We start from the raw sequence: 13,205 nt of genomic DNA, 5'->3' as shown, positions 1-13,205 counted from the left end.
CAGTCGTTAGCGACACTGTGGACACTAGGCTTGATCGGACCATCTTGTCGATTGAAGATTGGATCTGTATTTCTATCCGACTACAGGTTCACAATAATTATTAATAATGCAGATCTTGTTTACACACCTGTTTACACACATGGTCCCATCGATACGCGTGGTGTTTTCATATGACTGCGGTACACCGACTGATCAGCACACAATGTTTATCCACTGAAAACAATTGTTTCTGATAATTACCGATTGATTACACGCCAGGATATATACTGATTTGTGGTTTGATATTAATGCGAGACTGTTGTAAACAGCGTTATAAAAACACAGGACGCCATCTTGAAAAAAAAACGTTCTTTTATTCTTGTCATTAGTGTTAATTCCTGTGAACATAGCCTTAATACAAACAGAAAAAAAATCGACTGGAAGCAAAAAGAGAAAATTCTAACGTTTTTATTTTTTTCCCACAGAACCAAAAATCCACGAATTTATGAGTCCACGAAACTGTCTAATTTGTAGAAACAACGAAAATTGAACCCAACGAAAATAAATGAATCCACAGTATATCATTACTTTGACTTTGTGAACAAAATTACTTTATACCATGTACAATCATTCACAATTTGTTGATTATTCAAAATCATCAATCAACGGTCTACATCACTTAATAGTGACTCACAGTCTTCAAAACTTGTTAATAAATCACAGTGATCATCATTTATATGTACTAGTAACTCAAAATTTTTATCACTTGTTAGTGACTTACAGTTGTTTCACTCATTATTGACTCAGTCATCATCACTATATATAGTGACTCAAAGCTGTCATCACTTGTTAGTGGCTTATTCATTAAAATTTGTTAGTGACTCACAGTTGTCATCACTTGTCAGTGACTCACATTTGTCATCACTTGTAAGTGGTTGACATTTGTCATCATGTGTAAGTGACTCACATTTGTCATCACTTGTATATGACTCACAGATGTCATCATCTATAAGTGACTCACAGTCATCATCATTTGTCCACTCACAGACATTGTACCACTTGTTTGTGACTCACTATAATCATCATTTGTTAGTGACTCACAGTCATCCTTATTTGTAAGATTGTTATAATTAGTGACTCACATCACCATGACATGTTAATGACCGTCATCTTCACAGGTTATAATTAGTAACTCAGATGTTAAGAATGATACTTACCCTCTTCATCACTGACCACTGATAGGAAAATAAGTACATCTATTTTCAGTATAAATTTAAACATATATGCTCAACAGGTTGCTTTATTTTCTTCCTTATGAATTTAAACGTTAACACTGTAATCATTAATAGTGATCCTGAAAATTCAACCTTTGTTACTTACAGAATAAAGCAAACAACAATATGAGAGGTAATTAGTACCTACAGAGCAGATGAACAGCCCTTGCCGAGTAGCAGGTAAACAAGAAATGATGTATAGCTACACGTTAGATGGTTATTAAACTCATCGATTAGTTTGTATAATTAATCATACAACCGATGGTCTTTCTACAATTACTATCAGCTACAGAAAGAGACCATGTTAACTACCCGATGACGGTGTCTTGTGACTCTCACCAGTCAACACGACTCCGTGGCTGTACTGAGATGACCAGTAGGGATATTGTCACTTGCCGATCGATAGCGATCAATCACAGCTAACCTACCGGCAGCGGTGGTAAAATGTTGAATGATACAGACAGTAAACCAAGTAAGCGTCAGTGGATTAGACGAGATGGACTGTGTGGTTTAATGCACTTACCTTCGTATCTGCCTCCGAAGTCAGTAAAATCTTGTCTGTTTGCCATAACGTTTCTATGGCTATAAATAATTTACTTCAATGCACTTCTTAAGGATAATAACAGTCATTCTTGTGCTGTGACAGTTTTCATCCCCTGAAGGATCCTCTGGGCAGCTCTTCAATGGAAGAGTTAAAAATAGCCTACACCAGGAAGTGCGCCTCGTTTTGAAACTGAAACTGGACTCACACGTGTTGAGATGCTCATAAATAAACATTCATAAAACAAGATGCGAGACACTCCATTATCGAATTGTGAACGAGAATTTATCAAGCAAGCAGTAATACAAAAGAAGGTAATTCTAATTTCGATTGTTTTTGATGAGATTATCACATTGTGGATGATGTTGGACGGGTCATAATCTGGTATATTTGAAGTGAGACAATCAAATGTTTTTAGCATTTTATTTCAGATACTTTAGTTTTGATGGAGTAAACTATGTTTCAGAGGTATTTTGAAACATTTTCTTCATGTTGGTAATATTAAAACCATCTTGTGTCCTATTTTACTATGATCAGTTAACACCTTGTCATACTATTTCGAACTTGATGTACATTGGATTATAGTACAGCCAAAAAATTAGATCGATTTGTTACACTTCTTATGTCAGTGCTAGTACCCTTCACACTGGTAGGTTGTATGCCTGATGAAGGTGACGGAGTAGTCATCGAAATGTCACAATCAAATCCCCTACTGGTTTGTTATAGGAACTTTGATTTTTAATCTGCTTTTTTCAGAGGATTGATGGAAGACAGCCATTTGACTACAGAAAGATCAGAATTAAGTTTGGTACTGAGAGGGGCAGCTGCTATGTGGAACTTGGTCAGACAAGGTAGATTATATAAAGGATGCTATTACATTATGACATTTGCCAAAAAGGTGGAGATTGAATCTGTTTAGGGGCTATTCAGACAAAATAGATTAAAGTCATTTATGATTTCAGTGATCCCTGAGAAGTAAAGAAGTAAATGTATAAAAGGATGCTTTTGATTCGGGGGTACGTGTACATTATGCCATTGTCTTCGATCAGCTGTTTCTGATTTTTTACAGTCTCTAAAACATTGAAGAGAAACAGGAACTATTTTCAAATAGATAGATATGAACTGAAAATTAGTACAAGTGAATATTATTTTTCAGAGTGTTTGCTAAGGTGTCCTGTGAGCTTTGTGCACCTAAAGCCACCAGGCCTTCTGATGGTGTTCTTTTCATCAATGTAGAGTTATCTCCCATGGCATGTCCATCCTTTGAAGGAAGGTAAATATTGACTCTCTAAGTTAAAAAATCATGGCAACTTTTCATTACACTCATAGCTAATCAATCAGAAAGTGAAAAGAGTAATATTTCAAATTTTCAGTCCCTTTTTACCGTACCACCCTCCTCCATAAATTTAATGTTTAAAAGACTATTTTTATTTCAAATTTGCTGGCAATAACAAATGATAAAATTCATCATTAGCTCACCTGGCTTGGATTTTGTAGGCCATCTGAGCTAAGTGTGGAAATAAACAGACTTCTGGAGAGGTGTCTGAAAGAATCTCGATGTGTTGATATGGAGTCCCTGTGTATCATATCAGGCGAAAAGGTAGGTCAGAGGTCTGTGGGATCTTTTCAGATGAGAAGGTTGGTCACAGGTCTATGTATATCATAGCATGAGAAAAGAATGGTCCCAGGTCAGGTTTGAAGGAAGGGGCCATGTCTGTGGGTATCATATCAGACAAAAAGGTAAATCCCAGGTCTGTGCGTATAATAGCAGGAGAAAAGATTGGTCCCAGGTCTGTGTGTATCATATCAGAATAAAAGATAGGTACCAGGTCTGTGTGTATCATAGCAGGAGAAAAGATAGGTAACAGGTCTGTGTGTATCATATTAGGCTGGAGGATACATGAACAGCTTAGGTTATGGTAAGAAAGCCAAATCTATACAGTCTTTCTCTCAAACTTTTCCATATAATATGTTCATTTCAACTACACTTATGTGAAAACTAGAAATGTCTCAGTCTACTTCACTACCAATGTATTTCAGAGGATTTGTTATATTTAGTGTATTTATCAACAATGGTGTAGCATCTGTGCAGCACATATGATACCATTGATTGTGTATCAAGAGTCCTTTAACCTTGTAAGCATTAATTTTCTTCATCCCTATATTGATGAGAACACTATGAATAAACTGTTAAAGACAGATGACTGATGTTTTCATGACAGGTATGGCAGGTGAGAACAGACATCCATGTGTTGAATCATGATGGGAATATAATCGACTGTGCTAGCATAGCAGCAATCACAGCACTCACTCACTTCAGGTATGTACTCTAAATTAACCTCTATCAACTTATAGATATGTTCAAAGTACAGGTGTTGTATGCCTGTCAACAAATAATTGATATTACCATGTCTTTCTTGAAATAATGAAAGTCTATACAATGCAATTTTATTTTTACAACTTGAAAAAAAAATAATCCAGGCATTTGTATTTTATTTATTGAAATTCTTTCTAAATTTTTGTTTCCTTGAAATAAATTATTGTATAAAATTAAAAAAAAATATGTTTTCTTTGTTGTGTTGAGCAACTCAAAAGATCTTTTTGAATCTCTCATTATGTAGGAGACCTGATGTGACTGTTGATGGAAGCAATGTTATAGTGGTGAGTAGATTCTCCAAGACTCAAGTTATATGGAATGAGATATTATACCCTGTTTCTTTATACTTTAGGTAAAGTGAATGAAAATTTACATAAAGATATAACAGATAATGTTTGAACAATTTAAATATAATGGCAATTTAGTTAACAATAAATAATTATGTGCAACAAGAAGTTCAAAAAGTGATGGCTTACCAGGTGATAGGGGAGATAACTGGTGTGTAAGAGTGGAGTTAATTCAAAAGTCTTATGAGAGTAGGTGGTTCATGTTGTTACCTGAGTGTGATGAATGCAGGTTAGAGGATTTACCAGCAATATGTAACAGGGAAAAAAGTCACAAGTTATAATCATGTATAGCAGGGAGAAAATTCATAATTATGTATAGCAGGGATAAAACTTGTTTAGCAGAGAGAAAACTTAAAGTGATATACAGCAGCGAAGAATATTCGCAATTTACATATAGCTGGGAGAATACTCAAAAGTTATGTATAAAACGAAAAAACTCACAAGTTTTGATATGGCAATAATTGTCACTTGTCAGGAGGGAGATAAAGCTCACTAGTATGTTGTGACAATGGAGATATATATCACCTTATAACTGAAACAAATGATAATATTGACAACGACAATTTCTATGTAACCACATTTCTACTGTCTCAGTGATGCTTACCATACATATTTCCTCATATAGATTTTCCATCTACATTAATATCTGGTGTACGATCTAAATCATGAATAAAATGACTATGGTACATTTCCACACATAAAAATTCTGACAGCAGCATTTTTTTAACTGATCTTTTTATTCATTACAATGTACAGTAGATACATGAATAAAAATAAACATATGCTTACAGACACATGCATGAGAACACGCCTACATATTCAAACTGTGAGACTTTATACAGATACACACCCAGGTACACACCCATAAACATACACACACACACACACACACACACACACACACACACACACACACACACACACACACACACACACACACACACACACACACACACACACACACACTCTCACACATATGTAGTTCATATGAACATGCTTGCATACAGACATATACATACACTTACATATATACATGTAGCAGCATTTCTTTATAAAATATAGGTATTTGGTTTATGATTGCAGCACCCATTGGAGGAGAAAGATCCAATCCCCCTCAGTGTACATCATATGCCTATCTGTGTGTCTTTCTCATTCTATGAGCAAGGGTAAGTGTAGAAAGGGAGATGGAAGCTCTGTGTTCTGTGCTGTAAGACATTACCAGGGGTCATTCAATGCCGTAATTCACTAATTAGGGGTCAGTGTGAAGCACTATATAGCTAGATTTCACCTCATTTTAATTGCAGAGCTAATTATAGAAAGGAGCAGTAAGACTTATTCTATGAACATGATTAAGTGTAGGAAAATAGAAAAGTTGTCTGCTGTCTCATTCTTTGAGCACACATAAGTGTAGGCAGCAGCAAAGTTGGAAATTGTGTCATTCTGCTATCGTGCACAATTAATGAAAAGTTTGATGCTGTTTCTATGAGCAAGAATTGTAAGTTCAGATGACTGAACTTTGTTCTATTCATTGATTCAACAAGCATTGGAAATTGTCCTGTTGATGGTTTACCATTCTCTGCACCGTCTGATATTATATTTCATATTAACCGTCTTTTACAGTTTCTTTCATATTTTAAGTTAAAACTTTTGTAAATGTAGCCTTGATTTATAATGAACGTTTGTAAACCTAGCACCATTTCGAACACTCTCCATTTCCATAGCCTTATTGCCATTATCTTTCTTGTAGAAAATTCTTGTTGGTTGACCCAACAGACAAAGAAGAAAAAGTGATGGATGGAAAGATGGTAATAGGAATGAACAAACATCGTGAAATCTGCACATTACAAGTAACAGGACAAATGCTTCTCCTTAAAGACCAGGTATTTGTCAATAATGTATTTGTTTTGAAATACATGTTTGTTCATGGACTCTTAGCAGCCTTGTTGTCTGATTAAGACAAGTTTAATTTTTTTGTAATTATACAGGGTTTTCCATAATTTTATTAGTATCAGGCTGTGTAGTGAAAGTAGGAGGCTGGCCTGCCGTGTACGTGTAGTCGTGTACGGAACATTATTACGGAACTGGATTGGTGTAGGCGGCCAAATGATCAAAGTAGCCGGTCAAATTGGCTGGCGACCGGCTCTTATGGAAAACCCTGACTATATTATGTGAAACATTTAATCTTTCCATGGAAAAATATTACATAAAGATGAAATAAAAAAGTACAAACTTAGATATTAAGTGCAGCACATGTTGGAAGGGACATAATCAATTTTGGAATGTTCTTATATAATACTTATCTGTCTCACAGTAAGATAATAAAAATCGTTGTGTTTTCCTAATAACAGTTAGATTACAGCTGGCTATACTGTGAATAATGTTATGTTTGTCTAGCATAACCATAAAAAACGTGCTTCATATAAATATATATTGATATATTTAGGTCCTGCCATGTTCCAACACTATAATGAGTGCCAGATATATTGATGTATTTAGGTCCTGCGTTGTTCCAATATTGCTGTGGTGAAGGTAGCAGAGACAACAGATCTTATTCACAAAGCTCTGGACAATGACAGACAGGCCAGGTATGTTGTATTTGTAATTGTTTTATAGGTCAATCTACATACACATTGGCTTATTACACAGTATGTATTGGTCAGGTTGTATTTATAACTGTTTTTCTATTTGTTTTTTAGGGTCAAAGGAGAAAAGTTTGGATACACAGAATCTGTTGCCATGGATACCATCACTACCAATGAGATGGAACCAGAGGAAGTGGACATGGATGAGGTGGAAGAGAACGTGGCAGCCTCACTTAAGACAATTAGGGAGTCCATGACCACAGTCTCAAGTGACTCGGATCCTTTTTACCTGTCAAATACATCTTTTACATCTTATAAACATCTTTTACATCTCACATACATCTTTTACATCTCACATACATTATTTACATTTCACATACATCTTTTACATCTCGTATACATCTTACTGTTTCTACATTGGCTAGACCATTCATGGCAAAGCGTTAGAGTTTGGATTATATAGAAAAGCTATTTGCTTACAAATGTATGAACTCTCAGACACATTCGTAAATTTGTTGCTGTATTTGGTTAATTAGTGACTCCAATGCAATATATAATATTACCTGGTATAATGTGTATTTTGACAAATGCAAATGCTTGTCTAAAAATAAAGGTCCTTACTTCAAGGTTCTTTGTTTATGGACATGACTAAGGATTTAAATGATATGGGTTGATGCTATTGGTAATATCAAATGTTTCTATATATTAAATTGTTCTCAAACTCAGATATTGTCCAACTGCTGAAATCATCAATTCATTCAACAACCATATGTAATGAACATATTATGCAATGATAATTACATCACCATCGATGTTTTAAGTGAGAAATGTATACTTAGGCAGAAAGTGTGGGTATACTGTTACGAAAAGTTTGGAGACAAGTTTCACCTTGACTTTTTATCAGATCTGATGTGGAAATATTGGTAAGTTTCTTTAAATTCTTAATCTTTTTTTAATGAAAACAACCAAAGTGGGCAATCCACATTTACCTTCAGATCACTTCTTGTCACTACAAAGCTAGCATTAATGTATCTATACACTGTGTAGGAGGGTATTGGCCTTGCTGTAGTTTAACTGTTCTGTCCTACTCCAGTATCGTATAGACTGAAATTGCAAATATTGAAGTAAATGGCTTGCTTACTTCCCTTGTTACATTTGTTGTTGTTGATGATGACGATGATTTTGTCATTGCTGTAGGACAAAGAGGTTGGTTCTATAGGAGAAGGAGGTCCCAGTACATGGGATTTGGAGGAGAAGGAGCTTGTAGAGGAACAAGGTCACAAGGTCACAGGACAGAGGTCAAACAATAAATCCAAACCAGATGGTAAAACTCCAATTTACATTTTACATTGGTTACATTTAGACAATTTCCTTTTAACAGAAACTTAGATAGATATTGATAGAAGTACGCAAAATTTGTCAGGAAAAATGTGATTCTTATTAGTAAAAGTATATAAGGAATAATGTTCAATATTTAATTTGATTCTGCCACTTGCCATTTTGTGAATTTAGTGGTGGTGCTGGATTCTGATAGCGAGGAGGAGGATGTCATCATCATGGAAGGTGACCAACTACATACGAAACCAAAGTAGGTATCACTTTGTCACCTAAAACAGAACTTGTCAACAAAATATATCATAAAATGATCAATTGAAGAATGCTTGAGTGTTGACCCTCTATTAATATGTGACGTTTCGGTGACCAGTACGATCCGTACGCTGTCACCTCCCTCAGACAAATGACCAGTAATGCATGTACACAAAGGTGTGATATGTGTACGAGTTGTCGTGGAATAGCGTCGATTTTGGACATGCTGACAAGTGCCGAAATGACTGTTAGCGAATAGTAAAACCATTCGGCTACGCTTATTTTATTACTTGGTCATAGATGTGCGAGAGTCTATGAGCCCCCTCATCTCGGTTCAGAACTGCCCCGCTGCAGCGTATCCAGATGGCTTCTTTGATCTGTCGCTTCAGAAGATGGTTCTCCCTATCGAGCACCTTTGAGTTTTCCCAGTCAATCACATGGTTTTCCTGCATTGCATGGTCAGTGATTGCCGATTTGTTTATCTGGGACTCCGACTGCTTCCTCTCTGATTGGGTGAACTTTTTAAGCGTAGCCGAATGGTTTTACTATTCGCTAACAGTCATTTCGGCACTTGTCAGCATGTCCGAAATCGACGCTATTCCACGACAACTCGTACACATATCACACCTTTGTGTACATGCTTTATTGGTCATTTGTCTGAGGAAGGTGACAGCGTACGGATTGTACTGGTCACCGAAACGTCACATATTAAAATTCCTGGTTGTGTATAAAGAATCTTTACATAATCCTTACTTTCCAACCTGACGAAAACGTTCAGTATTGACCCTCTATTATATTTCTTCATACCCAATCTCTAGTAAAATGCGTCATACTCAATCTCTGAAAAATTTCTTCATACCCAATCTCTAAAAGAATTATAGGTAGAGAAATAAATAATGCCTTGCTGTATATTTGTTTTTTCTGTTGACAGAGAACCAGCCTTCAACACAAAGAAAGGATCTTCAACTGAATCAACAAATCTCACACAACTACAAACAAAATCCAAGCCAAAAAAACGGAAAGGAAAACCTTCATAGTTTAATTTGTTGTAATAAATTCATGTTGAATATTGTTATCTTTTTCTGTTTTGATAAATTTTGAACTTCGTAGAATATAGATAATTTGTTCATGTCAGTCATTGTGATATACACATTGGATTTTAAAAGAGTTTCGGTTTCATATTAGTTTGGTGTAAGAAGTCTTCAGAATTTTTCATTTTAAATTGAGGTTTCGGACATCCATGTCTGTGGTAAAATGAAAAATTCATTCTTAGACTTGTTTTGTAAATCTCATATGAAATGGAAACAAGTGTAAGATTCTGTTTATCATATAGTTAAGTCTGTTTATCGCATAATGAAAATACTTTCTCAAGCATTCATAAAGACAGCAGTAGACTTATACAAAACATAAATTGGCAATATTTTCACTACATCTCTTTATTTGGTGCTTTAACAAGACACCATGGAATTCCGCAGTTCACTTTTTATTGCCGAAATCATTCACTAAAAGTCTTTTGATACTTCAACAAGTCAGGGAAAGTATACATGTTGCCAATAGCAACCAACAAAAAAAGAATGATAGACAAATCACATGACGTAGTTAAGCAGTCACTGTTGCTCTTATTGAAATTAAAGATCAGCTTAGGAGTCGATCATGATCTTGATTAAAGAGTGAATATGATTGGTTTGATCAATGTAAGTGTCCTGTACACACACCATACGCATGAAAATATTTTGAAAGGATTGTCAAGGCTATATCGTGACATGTTGAGAGAAGCAGTATTTGTATAAACATCAATATTTTATCTTTCAATGTTATTGAGAATCTAGTGTTAAAATTACACCTGATGCATACAGAGACATTCAATGCATTATACGTGTCTGGTGCGTAGTACTTTTAGTCAACAGGAGGAACATGATGCACTGTAGGGCTAAGTAAATGTAATGACCTCATAGAATGTGCAAGGAAATTGTCCAGTATAGGAAGCAGTCATGCAAATGTTTCATTGGAAAATGCATTATTGTAGTCAGATGGACATTGACACCAAAAACAAATACAATTTTAATTTAAAAAAAAGCTTTTAACAGTTACGCTTAAACTTCGGAAAGCATCAGGTAGGGTTAAGTTAGAACCACGGTAGACTAACTTTTAACTACATTTTCAGAAGTTGAACTACTGGTGCACCACGATATTCATGAAAAATAAGCTTTCGAAAAAACTTTCCCAATTATTGAATACATGTACTAATTATGTTCATAGAGGTAGCCTCCTATGGTTTGAACCTTTTTGTTTTCCTTTCATGTTACTTTGTTACCAACAGAGGATGCAGCGACGTAAAGTGTCATATACATAAATATTTTAAACTCAATCAGTCTGTTTATACGAATAGCCAAAATGCACTAACAAAAAAGCATTACGAACATTGAGTATACCAAGAAAGAAATATACTGTTAAAATTGACAATATATTGCACCATTTTGGAACACAACACTTTGATTTATATGACCTAACGACACGCTCTCAGCAAAGCCCTTTTTTGGTTGTTACTACTTATTGTGGTCCCTCCAGACATGTAGAAAATAGTGACATTGATAAACACTGTTCTTTTGGTCTTCCTAGACAGGTAGAAAGTAGTGGCCTTGATAAACACTGTTCTAATGGCAGCTGTGTCAGGTTTGGGACAGACCTCTTATAGACCTGTTTGCCACTTCCCTGAACAACCAGATGCCAACATGCTTCTCTCCGGTTCCAGATCCGAAGGCTTGGGCTGTGGACGCCCTATTTCTGGACTGGGATGTATGCATATGCATTCCCTCCCTTCAATCTGGGGTGCTACAGAAGTTCCGGGAGCATCACTGCTCCTTACTTCTGATAGCCCCTCTGTGGCCGAGGCAACCTTGGTTTCCGGAACTCTTGTCGTTTCTGGTGGAGGAGCCCCTGGCTCTCCCCACCATACCGAATCTCTTTCGCCAGCCTCGGTCCAAGACGACACACTCTCGACCAGAGATCCTCCACCTTCACGCGATTGTGATTGCTGTGTCGGCAGGGAGATTGATCCGTTCAAAGCCTCTGTGCAGTTGATTGCGGACTTCCTACTCTCTTTGTTTAGGGACCACAATCTTGCCCCTGGCATTATAACCCCTATTGCAAGTGTCCTTGCTTTTTACGGCAGGAAGGAGATAGGTTCGTCCTCCTCTCTTTCTGCCATAATCAGAGGCATCGATCTGGATAGACCCAGAGCTCGGCAGCTGGCCCCACGGTGGAAACTTGCCTTGGTGCTAAATTCTCTGACTAGGGCTCCTTATGAGCATTTGGAGTCTGCCTCATTAAAGTTCGTAACTTTAAAGGCAGACATCCTTTTGGCTCTGGCCTCTGGTTATAGGAGGAGTGAAGTCCACGCCTTGTCGTCGCTTCCTTCTAGCCTACGATGGCCCAGAAGCTACACTGTCGTAACTCTCCTAACTGATCCTTCCTTTTTAGCGAGGGATCAGGTCCCGGGGTTCTCGGTAGATCCTATCAGGATCATAGCTTTGACTAGCTCGGAGGAGCAAGATAGGTTGCTTTGTCCTTGTCGGGCTCTCATCTTTTATCTCGATAAAACCAGGGGGCAAGGCTGTCGATCCCGTCTGTTTCTGCCCACCAAACAGGGACAACGAGATATCTCCTCCCAGTCGGTTTCCAGGTGGGTTTGCCAGGTCATTAAGTACGCTTACGAGCATCCTGATGATCAAGCTCGGGGCGAGGGTGAAAGTTAGGGCTCTAGAGGTCAGGGCCCTCGCTGCATTCTGGGCCCTCCTCAATGGGTCCTCCTTTCAGGAGGTCATGTCCTTCTGGCGGGGCAGGGATACCTTCACAGATTTTTTATCTGCGATCCCTAGTTTCCCACTCTGAAGGCCCTGTATTCGTTGGGACCTCGGGTGGCGGAACGTTCAATGGCCGTGCCTCGTTAGCCCCGGGGCATGCCTTTCCGTACGGCGGCACGTAGGTTCACCTACTCCTACACGGGGAGGTCCGTCCAATTCTTGGGCACTCTGTTCCCCCTCCCTACTATTTAGGCTGTGCTGTATGGGCCACCTGGCATCTAGTCACCACTACGGTAAGACAAATTCGCATACTAAAGTTATGGTAATTATTACTGAAACTAAATTGAGGTTTTTTCATGTAAAACCAATTTTCATGAGGCAACACTTTCCATAACTTTATTGAGTCCCACCCTATCCTTCCCTCTCCTTTTCTGCCTGGCTTTCCCTCAGTGGGGCTCCATAAAGGTTGTTAGAGAACGGGAGATCACTCTATGTCTATGCCGTGATGTCTGATGGGATCGTAGGGAGGGTGGGATTTTTTTTAATGTTTTGTTTTTGAGATACAAAGATAGGTGTAGGTACCATATTTGTATACTTAAGTTATGGTAAGTATTACCACATGAAAATTGGTTTTACAAGTCAGTTAAACAACTCACATTTACCTCGCTCTCAACCTTATATCATCATTGCCTTTCTCCTATGTCTGTAGGCTGGC

At 37.3% G+C, this 13,205-nt stretch overlaps 2 protein-coding genes across 2 annotated transcripts in view; one reads left to right on the top strand and one right to left on the bottom strand.

Annotated features, from left to right (window-relative positions):
* The window catches only part of LOC132563566 (phospholipid-transporting ATPase IA-like), a 52,082-nt gene extending 50,220 nt beyond the window's left edge, over positions 1–1,862 (bottom strand). The window contains exon 1 of the mRNA XM_060228310.1: positions 1,777–1,862. Coding sequence (XP_060084293.1) covers positions 1,777–1,822 — 46 coding nt within the window. The 5' untranslated portion in view covers positions 1,823–1,862. The remainder of the gene's footprint in view (positions 1–1,776) is intronic.
* Positions 1,863–2,018: 156 nt separating this feature from the next.
* LOC132563245 (exosome complex component RRP45-like) lies at positions 2,019–9,759 on the top strand. The gene is made up of 14 exons (XM_060228000.1): positions 2,019–2,108; positions 2,551–2,645; positions 2,951–3,067; positions 3,292–3,394; positions 4,017–4,114; positions 4,416–4,455; positions 5,602–5,684; positions 6,266–6,398; positions 7,015–7,103; positions 7,215–7,376; positions 8,005–8,023; positions 8,298–8,424; positions 8,613–8,688; positions 9,619–9,759. The coding sequence occupies exons 1-14, from the start codon at positions 2,043–2,045 to the stop codon at positions 9,722–9,724; spliced, it is 1,314 nt and encodes a 437-aa protein (XP_060083983.1). The 5' UTR covers positions 2,019–2,042; the 3' UTR covers positions 9,725–9,759.
* The last annotated feature ends 3,446 nt before the right edge of the window (positions 9,760–13,205 follow it).

This window comes from Ylistrum balloti, unplaced genomic scaffold, assembly GCF_031769215.1.
Source record: "Ylistrum balloti isolate Yb309-2 unplaced genomic scaffold, AGI_CSIRO_Ybal_v1 Utg369674, whole genome shotgun sequence".
NCBI classification, from domain to species: Eukaryota; Metazoa; Mollusca; class Bivalvia; order Pectinida; family Pectinidae; genus Ylistrum; species Ylistrum balloti.
Note: the sequence above shows the minus strand (reverse complement) of the source record. Positions and strands in the feature narration are given on the sequence as shown.